This window comes from Barbus barbus (assembly GCF_936440315.1).
Source record: "Barbus barbus genome assembly, chromosome: 30".
Lineage (NCBI taxonomy): Eukaryota > Metazoa > Chordata > Actinopteri > Cypriniformes > Cyprinidae > Barbus > Barbus barbus.
This window is the reverse complement of record NC_136758.1, coordinates 25,653,430-25,680,679: the sequence shown is the minus strand read 5'-3', so window position 1 is coordinate 25,680,679 and position 27,250 is coordinate 25,653,430. Positions and strand designations below refer to the sequence as shown.

The 27,250-nt window shown below is 38.0% G+C and overlaps 2 protein-coding genes across 7 annotated transcripts in view; one reads left to right on the top strand and one right to left on the bottom strand.

Annotated features, from left to right (window-relative positions):
* LOC306850387 (serine/threonine-protein kinase MRCK alpha-like) overlaps positions 1 to 22,250 on the top strand; it is a 58,718-nt gene extending 36,468 nt beyond the window's left edge. The window contains exons 17-39 of one of the 6 annotated variants that reach the window (XM_079385991.1): positions 1,528 to 1,652; positions 2,675 to 2,780; positions 2,964 to 3,112; positions 4,424 to 4,515; positions 4,627 to 4,703; positions 5,080 to 5,118; positions 5,781 to 5,900; positions 6,239 to 6,313; positions 6,632 to 6,737; positions 6,830 to 6,966; positions 7,188 to 7,327; positions 7,421 to 7,502; positions 7,635 to 7,854; positions 9,797 to 9,859; positions 9,991 to 10,587; positions 11,808 to 11,905; positions 12,066 to 12,150; positions 12,489 to 12,612; positions 13,594 to 13,711; positions 14,133 to 14,315; positions 14,947 to 15,064; positions 16,169 to 16,329; positions 18,595 to 22,248. In XM_079385991.1, coding sequence (XP_079242117.1) covers positions 1,528 to 1,652; positions 2,675 to 2,780; positions 2,964 to 3,112; positions 4,424 to 4,515; positions 4,627 to 4,703; positions 5,080 to 5,118; positions 5,781 to 5,900; positions 6,239 to 6,313; positions 6,632 to 6,737; positions 6,830 to 6,966; positions 7,188 to 7,327; positions 7,421 to 7,502; positions 7,635 to 7,854; positions 9,797 to 9,859; positions 9,991 to 10,587; positions 11,808 to 11,905; positions 12,066 to 12,150; positions 12,489 to 12,612; positions 13,594 to 13,711; positions 14,133 to 14,315; positions 14,947 to 15,064; positions 16,169 to 16,329; positions 18,595 to 18,726 — 3,147 coding nt within the window. In that variant the 3' untranslated portion in view covers positions 18,727 to 22,248. Of the gene's footprint in view, positions 1 to 1,527; positions 1,653 to 2,674; positions 2,781 to 2,963; positions 3,113 to 4,423; positions 4,516 to 4,626; positions 4,704 to 5,079; positions 5,119 to 5,780; positions 5,901 to 6,235; positions 6,314 to 6,631; positions 6,738 to 6,829; positions 6,967 to 7,187; positions 7,328 to 7,420; positions 7,503 to 7,634; positions 7,855 to 9,796; positions 9,860 to 9,990; positions 10,588 to 11,807; positions 11,906 to 12,065; positions 12,151 to 12,488; positions 12,613 to 13,593; positions 13,712 to 14,132; positions 14,316 to 14,946; positions 15,065 to 16,168; positions 16,506 to 18,594 lie in introns of those variants that run through there. The other 5 variants (XM_079385990.1, XM_079385993.1, XM_079385992.1 and 2 more) reach the window with 5 other exon arrangements.
* Positions 22,251 to 22,265: 15 nt separating this feature from the next.
* fzd3b (frizzled class receptor 3b) overlaps positions 22,266 to 27,250 on the bottom strand; it is a 34,370-nt gene continuing 29,385 nt past the window's right edge. Inside the window, exon 7 of the mRNA XM_079385996.1 lies at positions 22,266 to 23,567. Coding sequence (XP_079242122.1) covers positions 23,351 to 23,567 — 217 coding nt within the window. The 3' untranslated portion in view covers positions 22,266 to 23,350. The remainder of the gene's footprint in view (positions 23,568 to 27,250) is intronic.

The window sequence follows — 27,250 nt, the reverse complement described above, 5'->3', positions numbered from 1 at the left end:
CGCTGGATATTGTAAATTGTACTACCATTTTGTGGCGCACCAGTATTTTTATGGTTGGATACTATGACACTACTGTTGCTCAGGATGCTGTGTAACACTAGCACACCACCCTACACATCGGCCCACAACCTCCATCTCTCATATTACTGAAGCCTGAAGTCACAGATTCCACGTCGCTTTTGATGTGGTCATTACGCTGGAGAAGACAGGAGGCTTCACGTCTTAGCGGTCAGAGTTGATGCTCTTTGTTAAAACCATGAATTAATTCTGGGTATCGGTTCTGAGCGCTTCAAACGGAGTGTAACGCACACAGAGTGGTTAGAAGAGAGGCTTGTGTGTGTGTGTGTGTGTGTGTGTGTGTGTAGCGGTTCATAGCTCTCAGCATGCCTGACGGCAAAGCTAGAGATGTTTAGAGAAGAACTCTTGGAGGGCAACGCTCAGTTGTGAAGGAATAAAACATGCCGTTGTCATTTGTGGACTAAAATGTTGCGGTCTTTCCATGAGTCCGTTGAGCTGAAGAGATGGTCCACCATGCCAATGTTTTACTGGGAAGTCAGTCAGCATCCTCCCCCCTTTGTAAGCGCAGGAAAATGTGCTGATCAACAGACAGGAATCTGGAACGCTTTTCCCGAGGACCACAGCGAAGGTTCAACGCTCCGGTCAGAGCGTAGTGTTAAATGAAAACCTCGGATAATGCAAGCGTAATTATAGGGTGGTCAGCCTCACCAGCTCTTGTGTAAGATAGAGAGCGCGTCTAAATCAGATCGACTAGATGCGTGTACTAGCAGACGTGTTTACTGTGGAGTCAACCAAGCCGTTGCAGATGGAGGGGGTCAGGCTTATTCATGAGCGTTTGGTGGTTTAGGGGTGGAAATGTGGAGGGTATTACAGTGAAACGGGTGCCTTTGCATGGTGGTCCATCCATCATGCTCTGATGAGAGCCAGTCGCTGTCTCTCTGGTCCGTATAATTGCATCTGGCCCCTCAAATTGCCGTATTGGTTTGTGATTTTCTGACATGGTAATGGGCATGTTTTCAAGCTTGTTGTGTTACAGGGGTTGTGCAGAAGTAAAAGCCTCAAATGAGGATTGTTTTCCATTCACTGAAATATATGGGTTCGAGATGTGCTAAACTACATTATGATCAATTTAAAGCTGCAGTCCATAACTTTTGGCGCTCAAGCGGTTATTAAACATAACTGTATGTGTTTAGCAAAAGAACATTGTAGCCAGAGCTGCTTCTCTCGGTTTATGTCTATGACGAGTCATGCAGGTACTGGGCTACTCTGCAGCGGTTTCTACCAGAACCAGTCTAAAATAGTCTGAATTGTAAAAACTTATTATAGGTGTACCGTAGTGATTCAGGATATGCCAAAAAAAACAGCTTGGGAAAATGGATTTGTGATGTACTCGCTTTTTATATAAATTTTTACTGACTTGGTGAATAAAAGTATTAATTTCTTTAAAAAAAATAATAAATCTTGTGATCAGTAGTGTGTATGTTCAGTAACATGTTTTTTTGTGTGTAGATGATGTCTTCGTTTGAGAAGTTGAGCTGCAGTAACAAACAGCTGGGGGAAGAGATGAGAGAACTGGCTGATAAGAAAGAGAGTGTGGCCCACTGGGAGGCCCAGATCACAGAAATCATTCAATGGTGAGAAACACACAACATGCACATGCACTATTACCCGTTTACGCTTGTCTGAAATTGGAATCAGCTCTCTTAGACTATGATCTGTCCTGTCCTGTGTCCTGGTTCAACTTTGCTTAGATTTGTGAAAATTGCTATCAGTTTTTTTGTTAGTTCCATTGGTAAAGTTACTGCATTTAGCCTTTGCTGTGGCAATGGTGCTAAACTCAAATTTATTGCTAGACAGGCATAGAGTACAATATTATGAAATATATTTTATTAACATTAAAAATCAAACAAATTCACTATTTTAGCCCATCTTAAATTTGTGGCGCACTTTTCAGTGGCATTTTTGCCCTCAAACCCTGGTTAATGTTTGACCCTCTTGTAGCTTTTTATTTGTAAGATTGTCTTGATGCCGCTACAGGTTTATTGATTTTTTTCAGACATTTTGAATCCTCAAAAGTATAGCTATTTCAAACAGACACATTTGGCATTTACAAAAAACTTTACTTGTGCTTTTCGATGAGTTCTTGATTAAAAATTTAATGGCTCTACCTAATGCATCAGTAAATTTGCAGGATGTACTAATCCAGAGCTTGAAGCCAAAGTGCAAGGGTGTAGGATTGATCAGAAGAAGTGGGCTGGGGACCCATTATAAACCTTATCAGCCTGATAAATACTTAAATGACATAGCATTAGCCCAGTAGTTCTTGCTAAAAAGCAGATAAGTAGGTATTCGCCATAGCAGATCATCACTTTAATGTGCTAAGGCTTGAAGCAACTGGCTGCAAGAAGCTTCTGCATGTTCTTAAAGTCATTGTTTTGTTTTGTTTTCTCTGCATAGTGGCTGAAGTCCTAACATGTAATGAGTATTTCCCAAAAAGTGGTGAATAAGGGTTATTATGGTTGCTACTCCCTGCATAATTGCAATTAAATTTTTACTGCTACTTTTGCACCAAACCCTAGGTATTTGTATAGCCGTGGGGCCATCTGGTGGCGATGTTTTGTGAGTGCACTTCTGAGCATGTGTGTTTCTCTCTCAGGGTCAGTGATGAGAAAGACGCTCGAGGTTATCTGCAGGCTTTGGCCACTAAGATGACAGAAGAACTGGAAGGCCTGAAGAACGCCAGTCTGGGTGCACGTGCTACTGTAAGTGTCCTTTTACAACTAAACTTTGATCTTGACTGTAAACTTAGTGCTTAGTGTTAGAAATGCACTGTAGCATGAGTAAGGCAGTTTATTCTAAACGGCGTCCTTTTCAAACTTTAAATGCTATTGTTTGCATCAAATCTTAATGCATGTTGTAAGCCAATGGGTGTTGTGGTTTTCCAGGACATGCCATGGAAGATGAGACGTTTGGCTAAGCTGGACATGTCTGCACGTCTGGAGCTGCAGTCTGCACTGGATGCCGAGATTAGAGCCAAACAAACCATCCACGATGAGCTCAACAAAGTCAAGGCGTCTCGTATGGCCACTGAGTGGTAAAACATGAATCTCTCTTTCAACATGATGGCCAGTTCCAATTTTCTGCAAATATGATGATTGTTTATGATATGTGTACATAATAAAAGAAGCCAATACATTTGTTTTATATTATTCACCGCCCGTCCAAAAAAAGTCACCACCTGGATTTAACTAAGCAAATAGGTAAGGTCCTCCCATTGGATAATTACTGCATGGATGATTATGTTATGTGCCCAAAGAATGAGGTCAGCTGACTACCTGAACATACTGAATGACCAGGTTATCATCAGTTAATTTTTTCTTCCCTGATGGCACAGGGATATTCCAAGATGACAATGCCAAGATTCATCGGGCTCAAATTGTGTGAGAGTGGTTCAGGGAGCATCATTTTCACACGTGGATTGGCCACCATAGAGTCAGACCTTAACCCCATTGAGAATCTTTGGGATGTGCTGGAGAATACTTTGCTCAGCGGTCTGACTCTTCCATCATCAATACAAGATCTTGGCGAAAAATTTATACAACTCTGGCTGGGAATATATGTTGTGACATTGCAGAAGCTTATCGAAATGATACCACGGCGAATGCGTGCTGTAATCAAAGCTAAAGGCGGTCCAACAAAATATTAGTGTGTGTGTGAATTTTCTTTGAACGGGCAGTGTATATACATTTGAATTGAATTCAAAACATGAGAAATGAAAAATGTGCACATAGATATCTGTTAATTCTTTAAAGCCAGCATGAAATGCAATTAGACAATAGATGGGTGAATTTTCATGTCATTGATCCTAGCAAAACTATTCATTCATGCAAATGTTTTAAGATAAGCCATTTTTTGCAGTGAAAGTATCATAACTTCTCGCCCGTACAAACTTACTTTTACTTACTTTTACTTTTGTCATTTAGCAGACGCTTTTGTCCAAAGCGACTTACAAATAAGAAAAAGTAACTAAAACTAAAAGTTACAACTCTATAAATACTATAATACTATAAACTTGCATTATTACAGTAAAATGTAAGCTTAGCGACTAGATGTTCTATACATCTAATGTTGATTTAAATTTTGAGATGTCAACATTGCACTCAAAATGGGAGCAAATGACTGTAGTACCAAGTTTACATATTTTCTTTTTCGATGATGCTACACTCAGATCAGTGTCACAACACAGAGGATCTGTCTATGCTTACATTTCATCGTGGTTTTAATAATTCAGTAAAATGTTAATTGGCCATTAACCAGCATTAAATGTCTAAAAATGGCCATATGTTGGCATATTAATCAGGTTATTATGCTCATCATACTGTGTCTGATTTTTATTACTGCACAGCAAGCTGGAGGAGTCAGAGAAGAAGAACCAGGACCTGCAAGCAGAGATCCAGAGGCTGAAACAGGAAACTGAGAGTCTGCGCACGTCTAAAGGTAAAAACACAAACATTTGAAATCAATCAGGCAAAATTTTAGTGACAGGCCTGATATTGTTAAGACTGTTTATGCTCATATGTGACATCTAAGTCATGTTATGTTTTTCAGGGGTCAAGCACCAAGACTCCCAGAATTCCTTCCTGGCATTCCTGAATGCCCCGACCTCGGCCCTGGATCAGTTTGATGTAGGTATTCAAAGCACTTACATGTGGCTTTAGTTTAGGATCGCAGCCGAAGCGATCATCATTTTTGACTTTGTAACTGTAATTCGTTCTGTCTGCTTTTTCATTTGTTATTCAGGGAAATTTGCTTTTATTGATATTTCTGTTTCCCCTCATATTCTCTTTAAATGGTTTAGTGTGGATTAAATAACTGGCTGAAACACATTCTTGATTATTACTTCTGGGCTTTTGAGACTGTAATTTTAAAAGCGAGTGAGCTTGTGTGTGTGTGTGTGTGTGTGTGTGTGTGTGTGAATCCTGTTCTCTGTGTTCATATATTGTTTGCTGTCTTTTTATTTCTTTCTCTCCTCCTATCTGTCTGTTTTTGTCTGTGATGAAGCGCTCCACTGCCTGTGGGTCGGCTGGCAAAGGCAGATGTGTAAGCTCCTTTTGTGTATTTGGTGCAGTGATTTAACTCTACAATGATTGGATTGCGTGAATTTGATGCATGTCTGTGGTGTTGCTGCATGGCACAAGTGACATACCCACATTTCCCAGGGGGTTTTCAAGTATACATGCTTGTTTGTCATATTCAGGGTCCATTTCACCTCAGTTTGTCTTCATCATACACATTTCGACTACAAACTGTCACTTTCTGGGTCTAATACATATACAGTATTTTGTTTTATTCATCTTGCTCTACCAATAGAGGTTTTATTCCATACCACAACCAATGACTCTACTTCTGACTCACATTTGCTGGTTCTAAATCTTGTGAAGCTTGTTGTGAAACGACGTGTGGCGTTTGTGTTCAGCAGTGTTTGAGATTTCTTTTCTGATTATTTATGCTTTGCTCTTGGCTCTTGTTCCTGTCAGGCATCATTGACGTGGTGTTTGGGCTTTGGAAATGTTTTTAAACCTTTGTCCTGTTAAATTGCTGCTAATGTGCATGATGTGTTTTCAAATAGCCTGTTGTGTTACGTTTAGCTGGCATGTCTTGGGTCTAAATGCTGTCATTGTGTTCTCCATCTGCTGCTCATGGGTTTGTGGTAGGGTTGGATCCGTTCTCTAAACATTTCCTTTCTCTAACCTTCTCAATAGATTGACTCCATCGATAACTTCAGCCTGTCCAACACACCTTCCCGGGAGGAAGATGGAAGATCCCAGGTCACGTCCCACTCTCGCTCACCCTCCACCACTAGTGATATGGAGTCTCAAGAGGTGACTTCTCGGTTTCTAACCCCCTTAGCAATGCTGAAACTCTGTTTTGAAAATTAATGACTTAGAAAGTTATAGTATATTCCACTGCCATTGTTAATGAAACTTAACACTTTGCTAACGAGGTGCATTCTATGATTGCCTTATCCACAATAAATAAATGGGATGCCACCTTACTGTGTAGCCAAAAGCATGCCTGTGATGTCTTATAAGGCTGTCTAGATAGGCAGATCAGTAGGTTTTAGAACGGAGCTTCATTCATTCAAGAAAAAAAGACAATGCACATGCTACTTTAAGAATGGTAGCATGTTGTGACTAATATCTGACTGTTTTTCCAGCAGGTAGATCAGCCACAACGAGGTGCACAAACTCCCATGCGGTCTGGATACAGTAGCTCTGGTCACAGCACACCTAAAGTAATTAATTCACTTATTTATTTTGATCCTACACTCTTAAAAATAGAGGATCTATTTTTTCAACAATACCACAGAACCACCAATTCGGGTTCCCCAAACAACCTTTCAGTGAACATTTTAATACTCTAACAATTATAGAACCTTTCCGATGCACAAAAAGTTCTTCTCAGTGCAAAAAGATTCTTTAAAGGTTCTTCATGAAACCATCAATGGCCATAAAGAACCTTTATTTTAAAGATTCTAGCTACTTTCAGGTCAGCCAAATCTTATATTCTGTTATACTCTGTAATTTATAGTGTTCTAAATTGCTCTTTTTAGCCAAAAGCCCATCAGTTCATAGTGAAGACCTTCAGTACGCCCACTAAATGTAACCAGTGTACGTCTCTGATGGTGGGAATCATCCGACAGGGCTGTACGTGTGAAGGTGAGAGGTCACTACAGCAGCAGCTGAGGTTGTCATGGATATGGTAAATAGCATTAAGATTGGCATTCACCTTGTTCTCCTCCTTTCTACAGTCTGTAACTTCTCCTGTCATGTGACGTGTGCGGACAAAGCTCCTGCCGTGTGTCCGATCCCACCGGATCAAACCAAAGGACCTCTGGGTATTGACCCCCAGAAGGGCATAGGCACGGCTTTTGAAGGTCATGTCAAGGTTAGAAGCTTTAGTTTAAATTCCAATGAAAGTTTTGAGATCAAAAGGAACAATTAGCTGATACACATTTGGTGAGTAAAATGAAGCAGAAATAATTTGGAAAGTTATAATTTCATCCTATGATATTTATCTGCTGCCAAAGATAATACTGCTGAATAGGATATATATTAGGAGTAAGTTCCCAATTAGTTTGAAACTAATTCTGAGATCTTTCCGTTTAGGTACCCAAACCATTAGGTGTGAAGAAGGGATGGCAGAGGGCCATCGCTGTAGTCTGTGACTTCAAGCTCTTCTTATATGATCTCCCAGAGGGCAAAGCTGCTCAGCCTGGTGTCGTGGTGAACCAGGTCATTGACATGAGGTTAGTGAAGGCTTCAAAACAAACATCTGAGCTTATTTTTGATTCTGATTTCTGTGTTTGCATGACAGCTAAATCGCTGTCTTTTGGTTTCAGGGATGAGGAATTTTCTGTTAGCTCAGTTTTGGCATCAGATGTCATTCATGCGAATAGAAAGGACATTCCCTGTATTTTTAGGGTGAGTATCTTTTTTTTTTTTTTTATCACAACTTCATATTGACATTTAGTTTTGTATTGTAATTTAAAAAAAAATCAATCAATAAATAAAGGTGATACATTTTAAAGTTGTCCTCCTCTTCCTCTCCTGCAGGTGACAGTATCACAGCTCCCTGCATCCAGCAATAAAAAGTGCTCCATCTTGATTCTGGCTGACAGCAATCAGGAAAGAACTAAGTGGGTCGGCCTCCTGAATGAGCTGCACCGTCTCTTGAAGAAGAGCAAACTGAAAGAACGCTTTGTTTACGTCCCTAAAGAAGCGTATGACAGTGCACTGCCTCTCATCAAATCCACACAGTCTGCTGCTATTATAGGTACTGTCAACCACATATTCATTATACAACAATATTATTATTATTATATCATAGAACACACACACACACACACACACACACACACACATATATATATATATATATATATATATATATATACACACAGTGGTGTGAAAAAGTGTTGGCCCCCTTCCTGAATTTTTATTTTTTTGCATGTTTGTCACACTTTAATGTTTCAGATCATCAAACTAATTTAAATATCAAAGATAACACAAGTAAACACAACCTGCAGTTTTTAAATGAAGGTTTTTTTTTTTTTTTTTATGAAGGGAAAATAAAATCCAAACCCACATCGCCCTGTGTAAAAAAGTGTTTGCCCCCAACCCCCGTTAAAACATAACTGCTGTTTATCACACCTGAGTTCAGTTTCTCTAGCCACACCCAGGCCTGATTACTGCCACACCTGTTCGCAATCAAGAAATCACTTAAATAGGACCTGCCTGACAAAGTGAAGTAGACAAAAAGATCCTCAAAAGCTACACATCATGTTGAGATCCAAAGAAATTCAGGAACAAATGAGAAAGAAAGTAATTGATCTATCAGTCTGGAGAAGGTTATAAAGCCATTTCTAAAGCTTTGGGACTCCAGCGAACCGCAGTGAGAGCCATTATCCACAAATGGAGAAAACATGGAACAGTGGTGAACCTTCCCAGGAGTGGCCGGCCGACCAAAATTACCCCAAGAGCACAGCGACGACTCATCCAAGAGATCACAAAAGACCCCACAACAACATCTAAAGAACTGCAGGCCTCACTCGCCTCAGTTAAGGTCAGTGTTCATGACTCCACCATAAGAAAGAGACTGGGCAAAAATGGCCTGCATGGCAGAGTTCCAAGACGAAAACCGCTGCTGAGCAAAAAGAACATAAAGGCTCGTCTCAGTTTTGCCAGAAAACATCTTGATGATCCCCAAGACTTTTGGGAAAATACTCTGTGGACTGACGAGACAAAAGTTGAACTTTTTGGAAGGTGTGTGTCCCATTACATCTGGCGTAAAAGTAACACAGCATTTCAGAAAAAGAACATCATACCAACAGTAAAATATGGTGGTGGTAGTGTGATGGTCTGGGGCTGTTTTGCTGCTTCAGGACCTGGAAGACTTGCTGTGATAAATGGAACCATGAATTCAGCCGTCTACCAAAAAACCCTGAAGAACAATATCCGGCCATCTATTCGTGACCTCAAGCTGAAGCAAACTTGGGTTCTGCAGCAGGATAATGATCCAAAACACACCAGCAAATCCACCAATGGCTGAAGAAAAACAAAATGAAGACTTTGGAGTGGCCTAGTCAAAGTCCTGACCTGAATCCTATTGAGATGCTGTGGCATGACCTTAAAAAGGCGGTTCATGCTCGAAAACCCTCCAATGTGGCTGAATTACAACAATTCTGCCAAGATGAGTGGGCCAAAATTCCTCCACAGCGCTGTAACAGACTGCAAGTTATCGCAAACGCTTGATTGCAGTTGTTGCTGCTAAGGGTGGCCCAACCAGTTATTAGGTTTAGGGGGCAAGCACTGTTTCACACAGGGCCATGTGGGTTTGGATTTTGTTTTCCCTTCATAATAAAAAACTTCATTCAAAAACTGCATGTTGTGTTTACTTGTGTGATCTTTGATTTAATATTTAAATTTGTTTGATCTGAAACATTAAAGTGTGACAAACAACACTTTTTCACGCCACTGTATCTGTGTGTGTTATATAATGTAATGTATAAAGGTAGTCTGAATTGTTTTTAATATTTACATGATACATGTTAATATATTGAATGTTTGTACTTCAAAATGGCAAGAAAATCCTCTTTAATAAAGTAACGATTTACAAACTAGTCTGCACTAGTCAAGCTCAATTCAGCCTAGTTTTTTTTTTTTTTAATCAAACTCTGCTTTCTGTTTATTTGAACTACATTTCTCTTTATCCGCAGATCACGAGAGGATAGCCCTGGGCAATGAGGAAGGCTTGTACGTTATTCATGTTACCAAAGATGGTGAGTGTAGTTATAAGCTTTATCTATGTTTACTGTACTTATCTGCAGCATTTAGACTGTGTATAGGTGACTTACTCCATTCTTTGATGTTAATACAAAGCCACTTACTGTTTATATATTCCTATTCGCAGAAATTATCAAGGTAGGAGACAAGAAGGTCCATCAGATTGAGTTGATCCCATCGGAACAGATGATTGCTGTGATATCGGGCCGAAACGGCCATGTACGGCTTTACCCAATGGCAGCCCTGGATGACCGAGAGGCCGATTTTTACAAGATAGCGGAGACCAAAGGCTGCCAAACTCTGGTTTCGGGCACGATCAGACAAGGATCTCTCACGTACCTCTTTGTGTCCATGAAAAAACCTGACAAGGTGATGATCTACGAGCTCAACAAGAGCAAAACATGCCATCGGAAGCTGTGGGATATCCTCCCCCCGGGATCCGTGCAGTGGATGGGTCTCCAGGGCGACAAGCTCTGCGTGGGCTTCCAGTCCGGGTTCCTGCGCTGTATTCTTCAGGGGGATGGAACTACCTCTAGCCTCCTCCACCCTGACGATCACACCTTGGCGTTCATCGAGCAGCAGTGCCTGGACGCTCTCTGTGCCGTGGAGATCTCCAATAAAGAGCTGCTCTTGTGCTTCAGCAGTATCGGCGTGTACGTGGACTGCCAGGGCAGACGGTCACGACAACAGGAACTGATGTGGCCAGCAACACCCACCGCATGTCGTGAGTGACCATCAGTGTTTCTGTACTGATTAATATGTATAAATAATAATAATATTTAAATGTTTTAAAATATATTATTGATATATGTATAGCCTAATGTGATGATATATTAAAAAAAATGATTTATAATAAAAAAAAAGTTTGTAGTCAAAGATACTGTAATATTTCTGGATTGTTTTGATGTAAATTTTAAATATTTTAACAAAAAAAAAAGCCTTTGGGTATATGTATAGTGTAATAAATATTTGAAAAACAATGTATAATAATTGTTGTAATTGCTTGCTCATAGTTTATGACAGTCATAGATATATGCATATATATTTTTTTTATTCTATGGTCTGTCTGAATACTCGATTCTGATTGGCTGGCAGGTGTTGATTAAATTCATTTAACTGCACAGGTAGTTCCAGGTCAGTTTAATCACTGTTCCATATTAATGCGCTGCTTTAATTGATGCACACTAACCAATGCACATCACTCGCTCGCGCACACACACACACACACACACACACACACACGGTGAGAGAGAGAAAGAGAGAGAGAGGTCAGAGATCACAGATTGTGCTGCACACATATAAACTTGTTGTCAACACTTCCCCGCGATTTTTATTACTAAAATAAAGATAGATACTAGATTGTTACATTATATTCCCCAGCAACGAGGTGATAAAATCGCTGTTTTTGAAGTAACATTAAGTGTTTGTTGAGAGAGACGCACAAATGCAGCAAGCAGGTACACACAACTCTCATCTCTCTCTCTCTCTCTCTCTCTCTCTCTCTCTCTCTCTCTCTCTCTCAATCGACAGTTAATTGAAATACATGCTATAATTCATTCAAATAAATTTCATCTCTGTCTGATTTGAAGCTGGCAGAATGCTAGTGCTAATGAGCCTTAACTGATGAAAATAACCATAATTTTTACCCTTCCGGTCAAATATTGCGCTGCAAAGAGCAATACAAGTTTTAACTTGTCTATAACTTGGCAAATGACCATGGAATAAGTGGGATAATCAACGGCTAGCCGTGCATTAAAGGATGTTTGCCTCCTAGCCGCTGATTAACCCTTACTTATATGCATATGTTGGGTTCATAATTAGCACAAAATGTCCTGGAAAGCTTGCTTAATAGTTAGTGGTGTTTGTAAAGATTATTGTTTCTCACACTTTTGATTTTAATAAAATTGAAAATTCTAAATGTTTTCTGTGACTCTTGTCTTGCAGGTTATAATGCACCTTATCTGTCAGTGTATAGTGAGAATGCTGTAGATGTATTTGACGTCAACACTATGGAGTGGATTCAAACGATGCCTTTGAAAAGGGTACATTTTGTATTTATTTTTATAAATACAAAAACACATTATAAGAAAGACAGACATCTTCCAGAGAGAGCTTTTCATATCTATGAAATAAAATATGCATCGAAGCAGGTGGTAAATTAAAGTGCGGTGTGTTAATGAGCTGTGGTTGCCTGCATTGCAGGTTCATCCTCTGAACGCTGATGGCTCTCTAAACCTGCTGGGGCTGGAGACAGTACGGCTCATCTACTTTAAAAACAAGACAGCAGGTGAGGTGGTCCCTACAGCTGCTCATCCAAGTTCTGAATATTCCCACCCCACGTATTTATCCATAAAGAGAAAAGAAAGCTAATGCATTACAAATAATATTTTGAATGCAGATTGATTTCTTAATGATTTGCATTTATTAGAAAGAGAATGGGGCCCTTTTGATTTTCATATTGTTTTTACAATGTGAAGAACTGGCTTAATATGCAGCGTCTTGTGAATAGTGTGCGTCAGCTCATGCATATGTGATGTAACAAAGTTGTACATCCTAATGGACGCTTGTTGTTTAATGTGTTGTGAAATGTGTGTAATGCTCTGTGTGCTGTGTAATGATGTGCAGAGGGAGATGAGCTGGTGGTGCCAGAGACATCTGATAACAGCCGCAAACAGATGGTGCGCAGTATGACGAGCAAACGCCGCTTTTCGTTCCGTGTGCCAGCGGAGGAGAGAGTTCTGCAGAGGAGGTGATGTTCAAGCCTGGCAACACTGACCATCACAACTTATAAACAAAACTTGTCAATTTGGACCATTCTAAACCCTGGGGATAATGTTGAATGTTCTTACTAATCATAATTATATTTAGTTAATGTTTAATGTAGTTAATGTTCTTCTTTGTATATTTACAAAGTAGGTCTGCATGATATCAAAATCAAATTGATTTGCAGGCTGTGGTTAATTTACTTAATGAATAAATCACAGGAATTTGATTATAAAATCAATTTTATTTCAGTATATTGTGCATCTTCATAAATTAAATATGTAAATATATGCTTCAATAAATATTTTAAATAAATATGTTTACTGATTTCACTGTAAAGCGCAGCATTTATACGCGTGTAGTTCATGATAGTGTTTCAGCATCTGAGAGCGATGCTGAAGTTCAATGGTTTATCATTTAAAAAAGGAGAAATTAAGATGTAAATATAAAAAATGCAATTTTACTGTGAAATGAAACTTTATTTATTTTACATGGTTTATTTGAATATTTATTTATGTATTTATGTATTATTATTTTAATCAATTATTTTTATTTGATAATACTGCAATAATCTAAATATTATAATCAGTAATCACAATAACAGTGGGAATGTGGCCTGTGAAACTCAAGTGGAAAGAGTTTTCATATATATTTTTTTTTAATTCTGAAATTGTTAGGTTTGAGTGTAAACAGTAAACCCAAGTATGAACACCTACATTTTTCAGTTTTATCCCCCAAATATTAATAGGTAATAAATAATAAACAAATTAATTAAATAAAATTGAACAAAATCACCCTAACCCTAAAATTATTAATTAATTCTAAATATAGCTATTCGAGTAATCTGTTCAACATTCTGTGAAAAGCCCTTAATTGTAATCCAAGTTTCATGTTTGCTTTTTTTTCTTGAATTATTCTAGTCTTGAGATGGTTCTGTGGGTCTCACTGCATTGTTTATGCTCTTTAGGGAGATGCTGAGAGACCCAGAAATGAGGAATAAGTTAATTTCCAACCCAACAAACTTCAACCATGTGGTTCATATGGGCCCGGGAGACGGGATCCAGATCCTGAAAGATCTGCCAATGGTAGGAGCAGCTAACAGCAGGGAGAACGTCACCTCTCATATTCTTCTCCCGCTTCTCTACGCCTCCATCCATCTGTTTCTAAGAGCTATTTTAATGAGCATGAGTCATCTTTTGTTAACTATGTTCACTGTTATTATTTTGCATTTTATAGATGAGCTCGATTAAAAGACAACATAAAACCACATTTGACATTTTTAATGTGAAGTTGCACAGGTCAAGAAATTCCTACAATTTTATTTCCTTTAGAATAACCCACATTTATGAAATAGGGTCAATTTTGCTTTCATGTTGTCTTTTAAATGACCTCACCTCTTCCTCTTCTTATTTACACCATTACTGAGCACAAAACTGTTGCATGCATCTATATTTTTTCTTTCTTTTTCCTCCATCTATATCTTCTCCTCCTGGGTTTCCGCTGTAGCCCGGTTCTCCTCTCCCTTCTCCTCATCTGCGCCTCATCTCCACCCCTACAAGCTTTGAGCATGTCTATCACATGACTGTCACCTCTGCTGACAACTTCCTGTCCCAGGACTCCTCCCCTCTCTCCTCCCACTCCCTGTCCCTCAGCTCCGCCCCTGGAACCCCTGCCTCCATCTGCTCTCTGGTAGGACCAGAGAGACACATACAGACACACTCCATCTGTTCTCTGAAGAGGATGAATTTATGGCCACATGCATTAGCTCACTTTCATATTGTTTAAACAAATCTATGTTCCAGTTATCTGCCTGCGTCACAGTTACATGTAATATTCTCAATTTACAATATGTCTGGTTCTTGCATGCTAAATCATCCCTCCCTTTCATTAAGCATTATTATTAAATATATATTGACAATTTAAAAAAAAAATTAAATGACAAATTGTTAAATAATTTTTTTGGTATATGTTATTAATATAATTTATATTGTTAATATATAAATAATATAAATATTAGTATATATTATATATTAATAATATTAAATAGCCAGAATGGCCTCAAAGCTAACAGACATGGTTTATTAGCTACAAAACCAGTTTATTTTTTCATGGGGTTTCATACATGGGAACGAAGGATTGTGCATTCTGCTTGTTTTATGTAAATAATTCAAAAACTAAGTGAGAAAATTATTTCATTTTCCCCTCGCTATATTTTAAGATCATGTAAATTTGTCCCCTTGATTTGAGAATTTATTGATTGTTTTATATCAGTAAATTGTAATGTAAGAAGGATTTTTCTGACTGTGTTTTTGTTGCTCAGAATGTGCGTCCTCAGGAGAGCCGTGGTGTCCTGGGAGCATCCGTCAGTATCCCATCCATCAGCAAGGCCAGGCTTGAACCGGGACGATCTATGAGTGCTAGCAGCGGCCTGGGCACACGTGAGTACTGAAATATCTGTTTATAGACCGAGATATGGGGATGAGAATGAATACAGTTGGAAAAAAAAAAATGTTGGTAAAATAATAATTAAATTGGTAAAAAAATAATTAAATTTATTTATTAAGGGGGAAAAAAGGTTAAATTAGAGTGCCTGTTTTATAGGAAATATTCCTAAAAATCAATTCGGGGGTACATTTTAAATATATTTTGAAAGTAAATTACAAGGGACATGTACATGTGGTCAGACAGGTCATTTTGTTGCTAAGGGGCATTTGAATATAAAACAGCTAATGAAGAACTGACAGAGCTAAGTTCTGTTTCATTTTCTTTTGAACTCATTTTAAAGGTGCAATAGGTGATTGTCTTCAGAAACATTTTTTGTTATGCTGATTGAAAGTCTCTTCACATCCCGATAGCAATCATTAAGTTAAATGCATTTATAAATTCTATGGAAGGTGTAGGAACAAGACATGTTCGATTGGCTTTCCTACCTGCCTGTCAACATATGTATTAGCATACCTCTGCGCACCCGGTTGGTGCAGACAGGATACGTCACCAGCGCGTTCACGTACAGTATGCAGACAGAGCGAGAATGGCAGACAAACATCAACATTCAACAACCTCATCTTCCTTTACTAACTGTACTATAAAGTTTTCTTACCGGTGATAAGTGATGTATAGTAGTAATGTTGTCTCTGATCGCCTGATCTGTTTGTCTTCATGCGTTCAGGGGGCGTAGCTGTGGATGGTGATTTGCAGGGAGGGTGGGACATACGCTTTCAGTGCTGTCAGGCTAAAGTTTGCATTTTTCGAGATCTCCTACTGCACCTTTAAACTTTTTTTTTTAAAGTTCGCTTTTGAAATTTCAAACTGTATTTAGATTTTTCAAATTGTCTTTTGAACTTTTAAACATTTTTTTCTTTTTTTCAACGTTCTAACTTTAAAACATTCTTTTTGAATTTTAAAACACACTTTTGAACTTTCAAATGCTCTTTTTGAACTTTCAAACTTTTGCATTGATTGACATTGAGCCAGACATAGTGCTATTCGAACTTTTCAAGTCCTCAAATTTAAGATCTGTTGACGTCTGTCCCATATCCCAGGCTCCTCTTCTCAAAATGGCAGTGCACTGAGACGGGACCTTTCTGTCGGCAGCTACGGTTCTACCAAACGGCAGATGACGTCACCTTCTGATGGCTCGCTGTCATCCGGAGGAGGCATGGACAGCGGGGGTGATGCCCCTCTATCCCAGTTTGACAGAGAGGTCAGTACCAGCAACGATTGTCAGTGCCTGCTTTTCCAGATACCTTTGTTGAAAGGGATTTAAAAAAAAAAAAAACATAAAAAAAAAAATACCTTAACGTATTTGAAAAACTTGACTTGTTTATTACTAAAAATACGGTTCTCTATGGATAAAATAAATACTGCTGAGATCTGTAGTCACGTGGAAATGTTTCGATTTTACAAATGACAAGTCCAGTGGGATTTCAAAAGGCATATTTTAGCGTTCTTTTTGTGGATGTTGATTTAACATGTTCATTCGACCTCCAGACTGATCAAAGCAGGTAAAAGTTTCACTCCTGGAGCTCTTTGTGATGCTGATCACCGCTAAAACTCCATAGAGAGCACTAGAAGTGTGTTATACAATTCCAGTGCACAGGCATCCGTTCTGTTTCACCTGCAAAAATGTGTTTGGAGGGTCTCTATCCTCTCTTTCTCACGCTATGTGCATGTGTTGAGTGTGTGAAGTGACACCATATCCACAGATTGAGGTGTTGACCTGCTAACACTCCTCCCCCACACATGCAGTCTGCATCTCAGCCCCACGTTTGACCGTGTGCACATCGACTCCATAATGACGTGTGGGTGCTGTTTGTGACTCTTTAGTGTCCAGGAGTGTCACCCACAGAGAAGACTCCTGATCTGAAAAGGGCTTTAAGGACCCTGCTTAGTAAGCTAAAGGTAACATACATGACCCTGCTCCCCCAGATCTGAGCCCTGTAGCTCCATCCTAGACCTCAGATGGAGGAAATGGGTTAGTTGAGTTGTCTCCTTGTTAAAAGCGTGTTTGATCTGTGTAGGTGGGGGAATTGTACAGTGTTTGCTAGCTTTAGTAATAACATTAATGTGTCACATAGCACCTTTTATCCATCCACTTTATATTATGTAGAGGAGGACTGATGTTGTGGTGGTTCAAGCTAGTAATAGACCATTTAATGGGCTGCTGTTTGGGTATTTAGAGATGAATACGTCAACCAATTAATGTGCCAACAGCTAAGAAAATGGATAAATATTTTCAGATACGGTTTCAGTAAATTGAGTAAATGTAAAGTGTCTTATTTTTAGCAATTTTGATAGGTAATTTGTTCTCTAGTTCTAACTTTTAAATATTTATACCACAGTTACAGCATTTGTCTTTGAATATTACAGATGGACCAAAATGGTCACAGCTACAGCTAACAAGGAAATTAGTGATGTTGAGTTTTTTTTTTTTTAATGGTTTTGCTTTAAAGGGAAGAATTTAGAGACAGGCTCATAGAGGTTTTAACTGGATATAGCAGTAGCAGTGAGACTGTTAACATGCTACCACCACCTCAGTGAAGTCTCTTAAAATTCCTCATCTTTAAAGCACTGTCACCACAGCCTTCAAAGCAATACTTGTAATGAATTCAGCTCCTTCAATAATACATTTCAAGGCAATTACTGTTGGACATCAAATCTTTTGAAGTGAGCAATGTCCCCGATATTATGCAGAAACCACTTTTTCTTCTTAAGGTTTTTATTATTATTATTTCTTAATATTTTTGAAAGAGGTCTCTTATGCTGTATTTAATCAAGAATACAGTAAAAACAGTAATTTTGTGAAATATTATTAACATTTTAAATGACTTTTGCATTTTAATATATTGTAAATTGTAATTTATTTCTGTGACACAAAGCTGAATTTTCAGCATCATTAGTCCAGTCTTCAGTGTCTCATGATCATTCTAATCATTATTATGTGCTGATTTGCTGCTCAAGAATCATTTTTTATTGATGTTTAAACCTGTTGTGCTGCTTTAATATTTTTGCGGAAACAGTGATGCATTTCAGGATTTTTCAAGATTCTGAATAATATAAAGAAAGAAAACAACAGCATTTATTTGAAATGTTTTTTTTTTTGTAACAATTTTTTACTCTCACATTCTATCAATTTAATGCACCATATTTACTAAATAAACTATTGATTTCTTTCTTTAAAAAAAATCTTACTGACTTGAAACTTTTGATCTGTATTTATTCTAATTACTCGTATGTGTGTCTGGTCACATGACGCCATACAAGCTTCTTTAACTCCATCTCGTCATTCTGACAATACACTCGCTTTGAAAATGTCATTTGGAACATCTCTATTTAACATGCTTTTAAACACATCATTGATTAGTTTTGGTCCGAGAAGACTGATGTTTGGTCAAAATAGACAAGAAAACCTAAAATCTACAGAATTAAATCAAAGCTTTGTCACTTTTCCCTCTTCTCCAACCTTTAGGACTCAGACTCTCCACGTCACTCCACGGCCTCCAACAGCTCCAACCTGAGCAGCCCACCGAGCCCTTCATCCCCACACAAGAGTAAGACTCAGTCTCTGGAGCGCGGTGAGCACCTGGGCTGGGAGACATGAGCTCTGCCCCGGCCCACTTCCTTCTGACTTCCTGTGGGGCCCCTAGAGAGTCATGCATATACCCGAGACCGAGAGCCGACTCCTTATACATCATATTCCTAAACACGCCGCTGGGCCCAGGTGTGTGTGTGTTTGCGTGTATTGGTGTGCATATGCATTACACGTGTGATTGTTATATACACACGCACATTACTTGCATCCCTTTTGAGTGGACCCATCACTACTGTTCCTGTTCCAGTGTTGGATGGGGGAGCAGACCACTGAGTGTAGCTTATCACCTACCACCACCGGTGTGGACGGGGTCGAAAACGACATACACAGAGCTTTAACGTGAATTATCAGTGTTTGTTGACAAGTGTGCCTCATCTAAAACAAGAAAAAAATATGCATTCAAAAGTTTTAATGGACCGGAGGGGTGTTACTTTAAACGCATAACACTAAAGATCATGAAAACATTCATCGAGGATCTGTTCCTGGCATTCCAAACCGTGTGATAAAACATGAACACTTCAATTGAGTACAGCCCTAATAGATAGAGTGGCACTACTGTATAACTCAGCCTCTACCCTCCAGTGCCATGCTGACCTCCATAGTCAGAGTTCAAGAATAGATTCTGAGTTCAATAATGTAAATAGTTTAAGTAGAGTATAATATATAATGAAATCATAACACTATTCTGTTGTTAAATAAGTGACTTGGCTTTGAGAGAGTCTTTCCTTTTTATTTTCCGCAGAAATTTGTCAATTTAAACATTATTTTGTCAAGATATGCTAGTTTTTCATAAATCCACTAAAACTGTAAAGACTTGCAAGGGAACGCTACATTAAAAAAATTGGGCCTCATTCATAAAACGCAAGGAGAATAGTTTTTGTGTAAATTGTTCGTAAAGCCGTTCTTATGGACAATTTTCCATCAAATATGACGTAAACAAGCTTGCAGTGAAATTGTTCATAAAAACATTGTTGCATTAAACATTCACATTCATAAAATCGGTTTGTATATTCTTGAACTGAAAGCAAGGTACATGAGGCCACAGTGAATTGTTCATAAAACAATTCTTGTAAATTGTTGCATTAATTGCAAGATTCACAAGCTTGCAATAAAATTTTATATAACCGTTCTTGCATAAATTGTTGCATTATATGAAATATTCACAAGGTTGCCATTAAATTTCACCACAAGGTCTCCATAGTGAACAAGACTATCATAAAATTTTTGAAATAATTCTTGAGTGAATTGTTGGATGGAATGTGAGATAGAGATAATATTTTTGTGTACACTTGCATTAAATACGACATTCACGAGGGCGGCAGTCATGAATTTTGAATTCTGAGTTGAATTTTGAGTTTTAAATTAAGCAATATTTAGCATTTAACAAACAACTGACGCAAGAATATTTTCCAAGAACAATTTGCATGACTAAAGTCTCGTCGTGTTTCATGAATGTTATTGCATCTTATGAGCAAGATCTATTTCTCTTCAGAGAAACCAAATGTGTATATTGCTAAATCCATATTAAACTCGCGCTCAAAACACGTCCAGTCACGTGATCATAAATAAGCTGTTGTGCTGAATGTAACAGATTCACTGCAGCCTTGTTCATGTTACTCTTGCCTACATCTGTGCTTCACGGTTCTGTTGCCGAAGCAATAATGCTGTTTCCAAAGAGGTTTTTTTTTTTTTTAAATAATGTTAATTATTCTTTTAGTATTTTTTTTAATTTCAGTGTTTTAAAGTTTTGTTTTCCAACTCGCAAGAACCAAACTTTGCCTAATGTGTACATGTGAATATAATATATAGTGCAACCTGGACCACTAGATTTAATCATGTTTGTTTGAGATGGAGAAACACTAAACTCATCAGGTGAAGCATTTAAAGGGCTTCAAACTCACTGGTGCATATAGCTGTCGCCTCTTCCTCTAACACTCATAATGACTCAACAGGGACCCCGAGGACCAGCAGGAGATTAGGTCATTTGATATTAATGTAAATTCATCAAGGATGTACAGTAAAGCTGCTGTAGTGATGTTTTAAACATGCAGGGTCAGACTATCAAACATCCCTGAACCTCAGAATACCTCAGATTAGAGAGCAAAGCCATTACAACATCAGCGCAACAATTTTAGCTGTCCCTCTGTCTGGTTTCATACACTAATTGGCATTTATGAATTGTTCGCATGCTCTCTTTTGCAAAGCAAATTTATGCCAGATTTGATTTGTTTAAAACACCTTCTGTTCAGAATTCCCAAATATTCCAGATTGTTTTTAGGAATAGCTCACTCAAAAATTTACATTTACTCACCCTTATGTTGTTGCAAACCTTTATAGCTTACTTTGTCCTATACATTTAGGCTAAAAGTAGTCCGATTATATTAGCTAAAATGTGTAATGTCATGGATTACATTGTTGACTACAATTTTGCATCCTGTAATTTGGATTCAGTAATGGACTATACTTTGCAAGTAAACTACCCAGCCTTAAAAACAACATATTACTTGAAACTAAAAGCATTAAATATTGCTGAAATTAAAAACGCTGCATAAAAATATGATAACTAGTAAGTCAAATGGGTTTGGAATAATGACAGAATTATTTAATTTTGAGTGAACTATTCTTTTTGAAGTATGCTGAAAAAAATGAATGACTTTCAGTATTGAAGCACACCCAAGTACAGAAGTAATGAAAGTTTTATTCATTCTAGTATTGCCAGCATTTTGTATGTTCCATTATATGCAAGCACCATTGAAACCTTCACTATGGAGCAAACTCAGCACATTGTTTTTAAATCGAGCTTAGATATCACTCGGGACCTTAGTTAAGCATTTGCTCTATTCCATGATCATGGTTAATTCCCCCCCCAAAAAAATCATAATACAGGTTTTTTTTCTAATAACGGGTTCGAAACTATTTGCCAGGGTTATGGTATTAACATGAACAGGAAACCTGTTTGAAATGTTCTCAGGTATGTCAGAACCAATGATTATATGTTTGCATGGAGGAGAATCGAAATGGTAGACGCCACATATGACGTCCAGATATGTGGGTCGTTTGAGCTTTAGGACTGTCACTTAGGAAAGAATAGATCAATATTAGAGCGGGAGGTGCCTTAGTTTTCTTAGATCAGTGTAGGTAGAATGAGAGGAGATGACTGGAGATTTGTTAGAAGACACATTCACACTTGCATTTCACGAGGAATTAATTTGCCTTGTTAGTGAATTGCTACTTCATATCATTTCTTCTTGATTTTTGTAAGACTATGTACAGATTTGCATGTCATAGGTGTAATCACTTGTTTTAAGGACTGTACGGCTGGATTTTGTTTTATTATATTTTATTGACCTGTGTGGCGTGAATGGTTGGGACATGAACATGAATTACCCCATACTGCAATGTAGACCTTGTATTTTTTTTTTTTTTGCACAAGTGTATTTAAGGTGGAATACTGTTATTTGTATTGGTTTGGACACCACTTTTCACATGGAAAGCTCATTAACGGACTATTTCAATAAAATTGGGAACTACAGAACATGTCTTTTTTTACTTTACAAAAGCTTTATTTGAAATCTTGCATGACGCTATGACTGGATTTAATATCTACACATTCAACAGATAGCCACGGTTAAAGTGCTATATTGTTCCTCATTATTAAAGTGGACAGAAGGGTCAAGCATGAAAATCAAGTGTACTTGGGAAACCAAAGGCAAAGGTACAGCAGAAGCAGAAAAACAGCTTTTACAAAGCTCAGGTCCAAAGTCACGTTTAGGCACTGAGTACCAATGTAATCTCATCCAACACGTAAACAAAAACACTCGACTTCACTTTTAAAGCATCGTAAAACAGCATGATTCATGAAAATTCAACACGTTTCTATGGTCCATAAACATGGTGCTTGAGCTCTGTCCTGTAGAAACGGCCTGCTGAAATATTCATGAAGCAACATTAGAAAGAAGCACCATTTACAAAGCTTAAGACTCCTGTACACATGGGCGGAAAAGCTTCTGTGTGTAAGACGATGTTCTGAAAGACCATGTTTGCAACCCATTTTAATTCTGTAAATGTGACGTGTGGGGAGGGCAGAGCAATCCGATGTGATGAGGTAGGCAGCCGTCAAGCGGCCGAACAAAAGCACATCAGGTGTTGGTGAGGATTCAGGTACGTCATTCCTCCATGCCGTCTCAGCCAAACTACCACCAGAAACTAAATACAGCTTGCTAGAGGCACAAAACCGCTGATCCGCCTTCTCTTTGAACCATCCTTCGGCTTTCAAGGGTTTGAAACCTGACCTCTAATGGGACAGTCATCAGTCTTGAAGCGTCGGTGATCCATTAACCCTTTAACCTAGGTTGTGTGATGGATGTAATGGGAAAAATCTCCCACCAGACAGCTGCGGCCCATCCTGACGCTGCTTTATCACATGCAGTAAACTTCGGAAGAACTTCACAGTATCAAAGAAAACATATCTTGTTACTCAGGTGCACCACTAATGGGACAAATCCCGAGGACGGCTCTGTAAACACACATGCATCGAGTTTCTGATTCCCCTGCTGCTGCCAAAAACACATGTCTGTCCGGACAGGGACTCTCCCGTGCCTCTCGTGTCAGTAGGCGGAGGTCAGTCTCTGGGTTACGCGCTTGTCCCGTCCTCCTCTGCCAAGCGGTTCACACTGGATCCATGCGTGATGCTGGCGGCCGGCACGTTGCTCAGGTCTCGTGCACTGCCGTGTCTGGATTGGCTGTCGAGGCAGTGAAGGCTGCTGTGATGGGACAGCTGCTCGTTGAGTCGCGGCATGCTCCCGTATACCGGGCGTTCCTCCATGCCTCTGTGGCTAGAGGGGGTGAACCTGCGTTCAGAGGGAAAACCCATAAGTTATTTGAGTTCAGGCTTATTTAAACATGCAGCTCTACGGGTCTAAACGAGCACAGCTTTATGACAATCTCTGAGGAAGCTCAACTGACACGCTTGCATTAAAGCAGAGGCTATAAAGTTGGGGTCAGAGGCTTAAAGGGAGTGAACGGAATTCCACAGAAATTTTTTATATCTTTAATTTTTATATATATAATATATATATATATATATATTTATATTATATATATTATATAATATAAATGTTATATAATATAAATATATATATATTATATAATATATACATACATACATATACACACACACACACACACACATATATATATATTATATATATATATATATATACAGTGGGTACGGAAAGTATTCAGACCCCCTTAAATTTTTCACTCTTTGTTATATTGCAGCCATTTGCTAAAATCATTTAAGCTCATTTTTTTTCCTCATTAATGTACACACAGCACCCCATATTGACAGAAAAACACAGAATTGTTGACATTTTGAAGATTTATTAAAAAAGAAAAACTGAAATATCACATGGTCCTAAGTATTCTTAGGACCATGTGATACCAAGTCACTAGGTGCGTTCGACTTGAAGCACGGCTACAGACGGTGGTCAACGAGAGTAGCCGCTTGCAGTCAGGGGCGGAGTTGAAAACGGAGTCGTCAAGTCGGACACTTCGGGGCTCTGGTAGTTTGCTGCATCTACCTCAGTCATGGCAGATCACGTGGCGTTTGCTTGCTTTATTGCAGACGAACTGGAAGCTATAGAAATGCCGTTATTGTTGTATGAAATTGAGCACAATGAACAACGAAAGTGAGTAAAGGTTCAATGTAATTATGTAAGGTTCAATGTTTTTATATATCCAAAGGGACATGGGACCATACCCAACACCAGTGTGACTCGTTATTTCTAATACTAACCAATCAATGCAATTATACTTAACAATTTTCATTAGAAGTGATTCTTTTTTTATTACTATGTTGGTTTATGTTTTAATAAACCTTTAAGATGTATGTAATATTTTGAAAGGGTGTCGACAGAAACAAGTTTTAAGTAAATAAACAGAACATATTGAAAATTTGACTTGTGCAGTATGATTCATTATGTGTGTTTTTGCTACTGCAACTTAATAAAAATAATCTATGAAGATAATAATTGTATGTACTAAATGTGGTTTTCATTACAGATAAAAGAATTAGGATGTTACATATTTGTTTACTTATTTTACTATTTCTCCAGTTAGGTAAGCACATTTTAGTAAGACAAAACACCATGAACATTCATACGTGAACACCATGAACAGGCCTACGGATAAGCCCAATTTATTTGCCTTTCTATTATGATTTATACCAGCTTATGAAAGTGATCTGAATGTTGTATTAAGTTTACATCCAGCCAGAGTTGTTGGTAGTAATCACATGCAAGTGAAGATGGATGAACCCAGCAACTAGACAATTAGTATCAATCAGAATCCATGATGACCACATTATATTAAAAGTCTGTAAGATTGACACTTGATTTATTCCATAAAAAAAAATATCTAAGTAGGTTATGCAGCTTAATACTGTAAAGGGTCTGTATGAAAAAGGTCCAAAATAAACCTATGCACAAAACCTATATAAACGAATTAACAAAAAAGTGATTGCAGTAAAAATAATTGTAATCTTTTAATAAACATGATTTACGAGATGAAGATGACATGAAAAGTTAATTTATTTTTATTTTTTTGAAAGTCCGTATATGAGCATTAGTGGGACTGAAGTTGTCAGAATAAACCCGAAATACACGTCCTTGTTGTCATGTGGTGAATTTGGCCAATCGTGAAACAGCTGTGTCGTCATCAGCGCTCCCGCAGTCGCTCTGGAGAAATTGCGCCGGCTGAGTCAGCCGGCTGCTCTCGAAACGCTATCGCGGTACTTTGATGCCACACATGACAGTGACGTGTGGTCGGCGCCGGTTCAAGTCGGACTAAATTTCTAACCGGCATGCACTGCTTCAAGTCAGCCGCCGATCGGTCTGCTAAGTGCTGCATGAAGTCGAACGCACCTACTGTTAATAAGGGAGTCATTGCAACTGAACCGAATCATTTAAACAGTTGATTCATTCAGGAACAAAACACCGTCATGTTGCTCAGAGACACAAAACAGTGCTGTGGCTATGTTTGGGATTATTTTTGAGGTCGAAATAGAGCAAAAACAGGCAATATGGTGTCTTAAACGCAAGTCTCTTAATTTCTTGTTTATTGAACTGTTGTAAAAATAAAAATAAAAATTATATTTGTAATCATGTTGATTTTCTGAGAAAAACTGCACTCTTCGTGTGATATTGATTTACTATATGAAATTATTTAAATATACATATTCTGCACCTATATCTTCAATTTTGTGATCATTTTAAATGCATTTTAACAGACTGAATCACACAGTGAAAGAACATGCTCTAAATACGCGTGCGTACTAGTCTAATCTACTAGACTTCTCACACGGTAGGAGTGTTTTGTTTGGTTTTTGGCTAAATACTGACAATGTCAAATCGCACATTGTTAAAACAACAATTACTATATTGTCGCACACCCTGCAACACTGTCTTTTTGGATAATTTGTGCAAAACCTTTTGTTAAACTGCCAAAGCTTCATTTTAACCACCAATGCAATGATGTAAGTATTTACCTTACCTCTAAATGCTTGCGAAGGGGTATGTCGAGATTTTATAAGCTGCTGGTTTGGTCTCCCTAGACAAACACAGCTTACATTGCATAATAGAGCATAAACATGGCCAGGGGTTCACTTCATTTCCTTCGAGTTCAACTTCAGCAGAATACGACGGGGTTTGGTCTTCAGCTGGGTCTGCACCACTAACACCTGTCTTGTCCGTCTGCATCTTTCTTGTGATTTTAGCGCCAGTTTGTTCTCCTGCCCATTATATACTGCACTGAAGTAGTTTCCAGGGAGCGATTTTTATTTTTTATTTTTTACTCAGTAATTAATGTGTTTTAAAATGTAGCGAAGTACAATACTTCAAACAAACTATACTTAAGTAAAAGTAAAATTACAGATTTTAAAAATTACTTTAAAAAGTAGAAGTACACAAAAAAGCTACTCAATTACAGTAACGCGAGTAAATGTGATTCATTACTTTCCACCTCTGGCAAAGTGTCATTTCTTCAGTGTTGTCACATGAAAATATATAAAATATTTACAAAAATGTGAGGGGTGTACTCGCTTCTGTGAGACACTGTATATACAGAATAATGTAATATATTTTAATATAATTATTATTTATATATATATTATATACACATACACTAAGGCATATCTATTAAAGGAACACTCCACTTTTTTTGGAAATAGGCTCATTTTACAACTCCCCAAGAGTTAAACAGTTGAGTTTTACTGTTTTTGAATCAATTCAGCTGATCTCCGGGTCTGGCGGTAGCACTTTTAGCTTAGCATAGATCATTGAATCGGATTAGACCATTAGCATCTCGCTCAAAAATGACTTAGTACACTATGTATAAATTATAAGATTTTAAATATCTTCATATATGTAATCAATATGTAACAAAAGCTACTTGTATTCTATTATATAGAATAATATATATATATATAAGATCTGGACAATAATAACAGTTATTATCATAGATTTTGTGACTATAC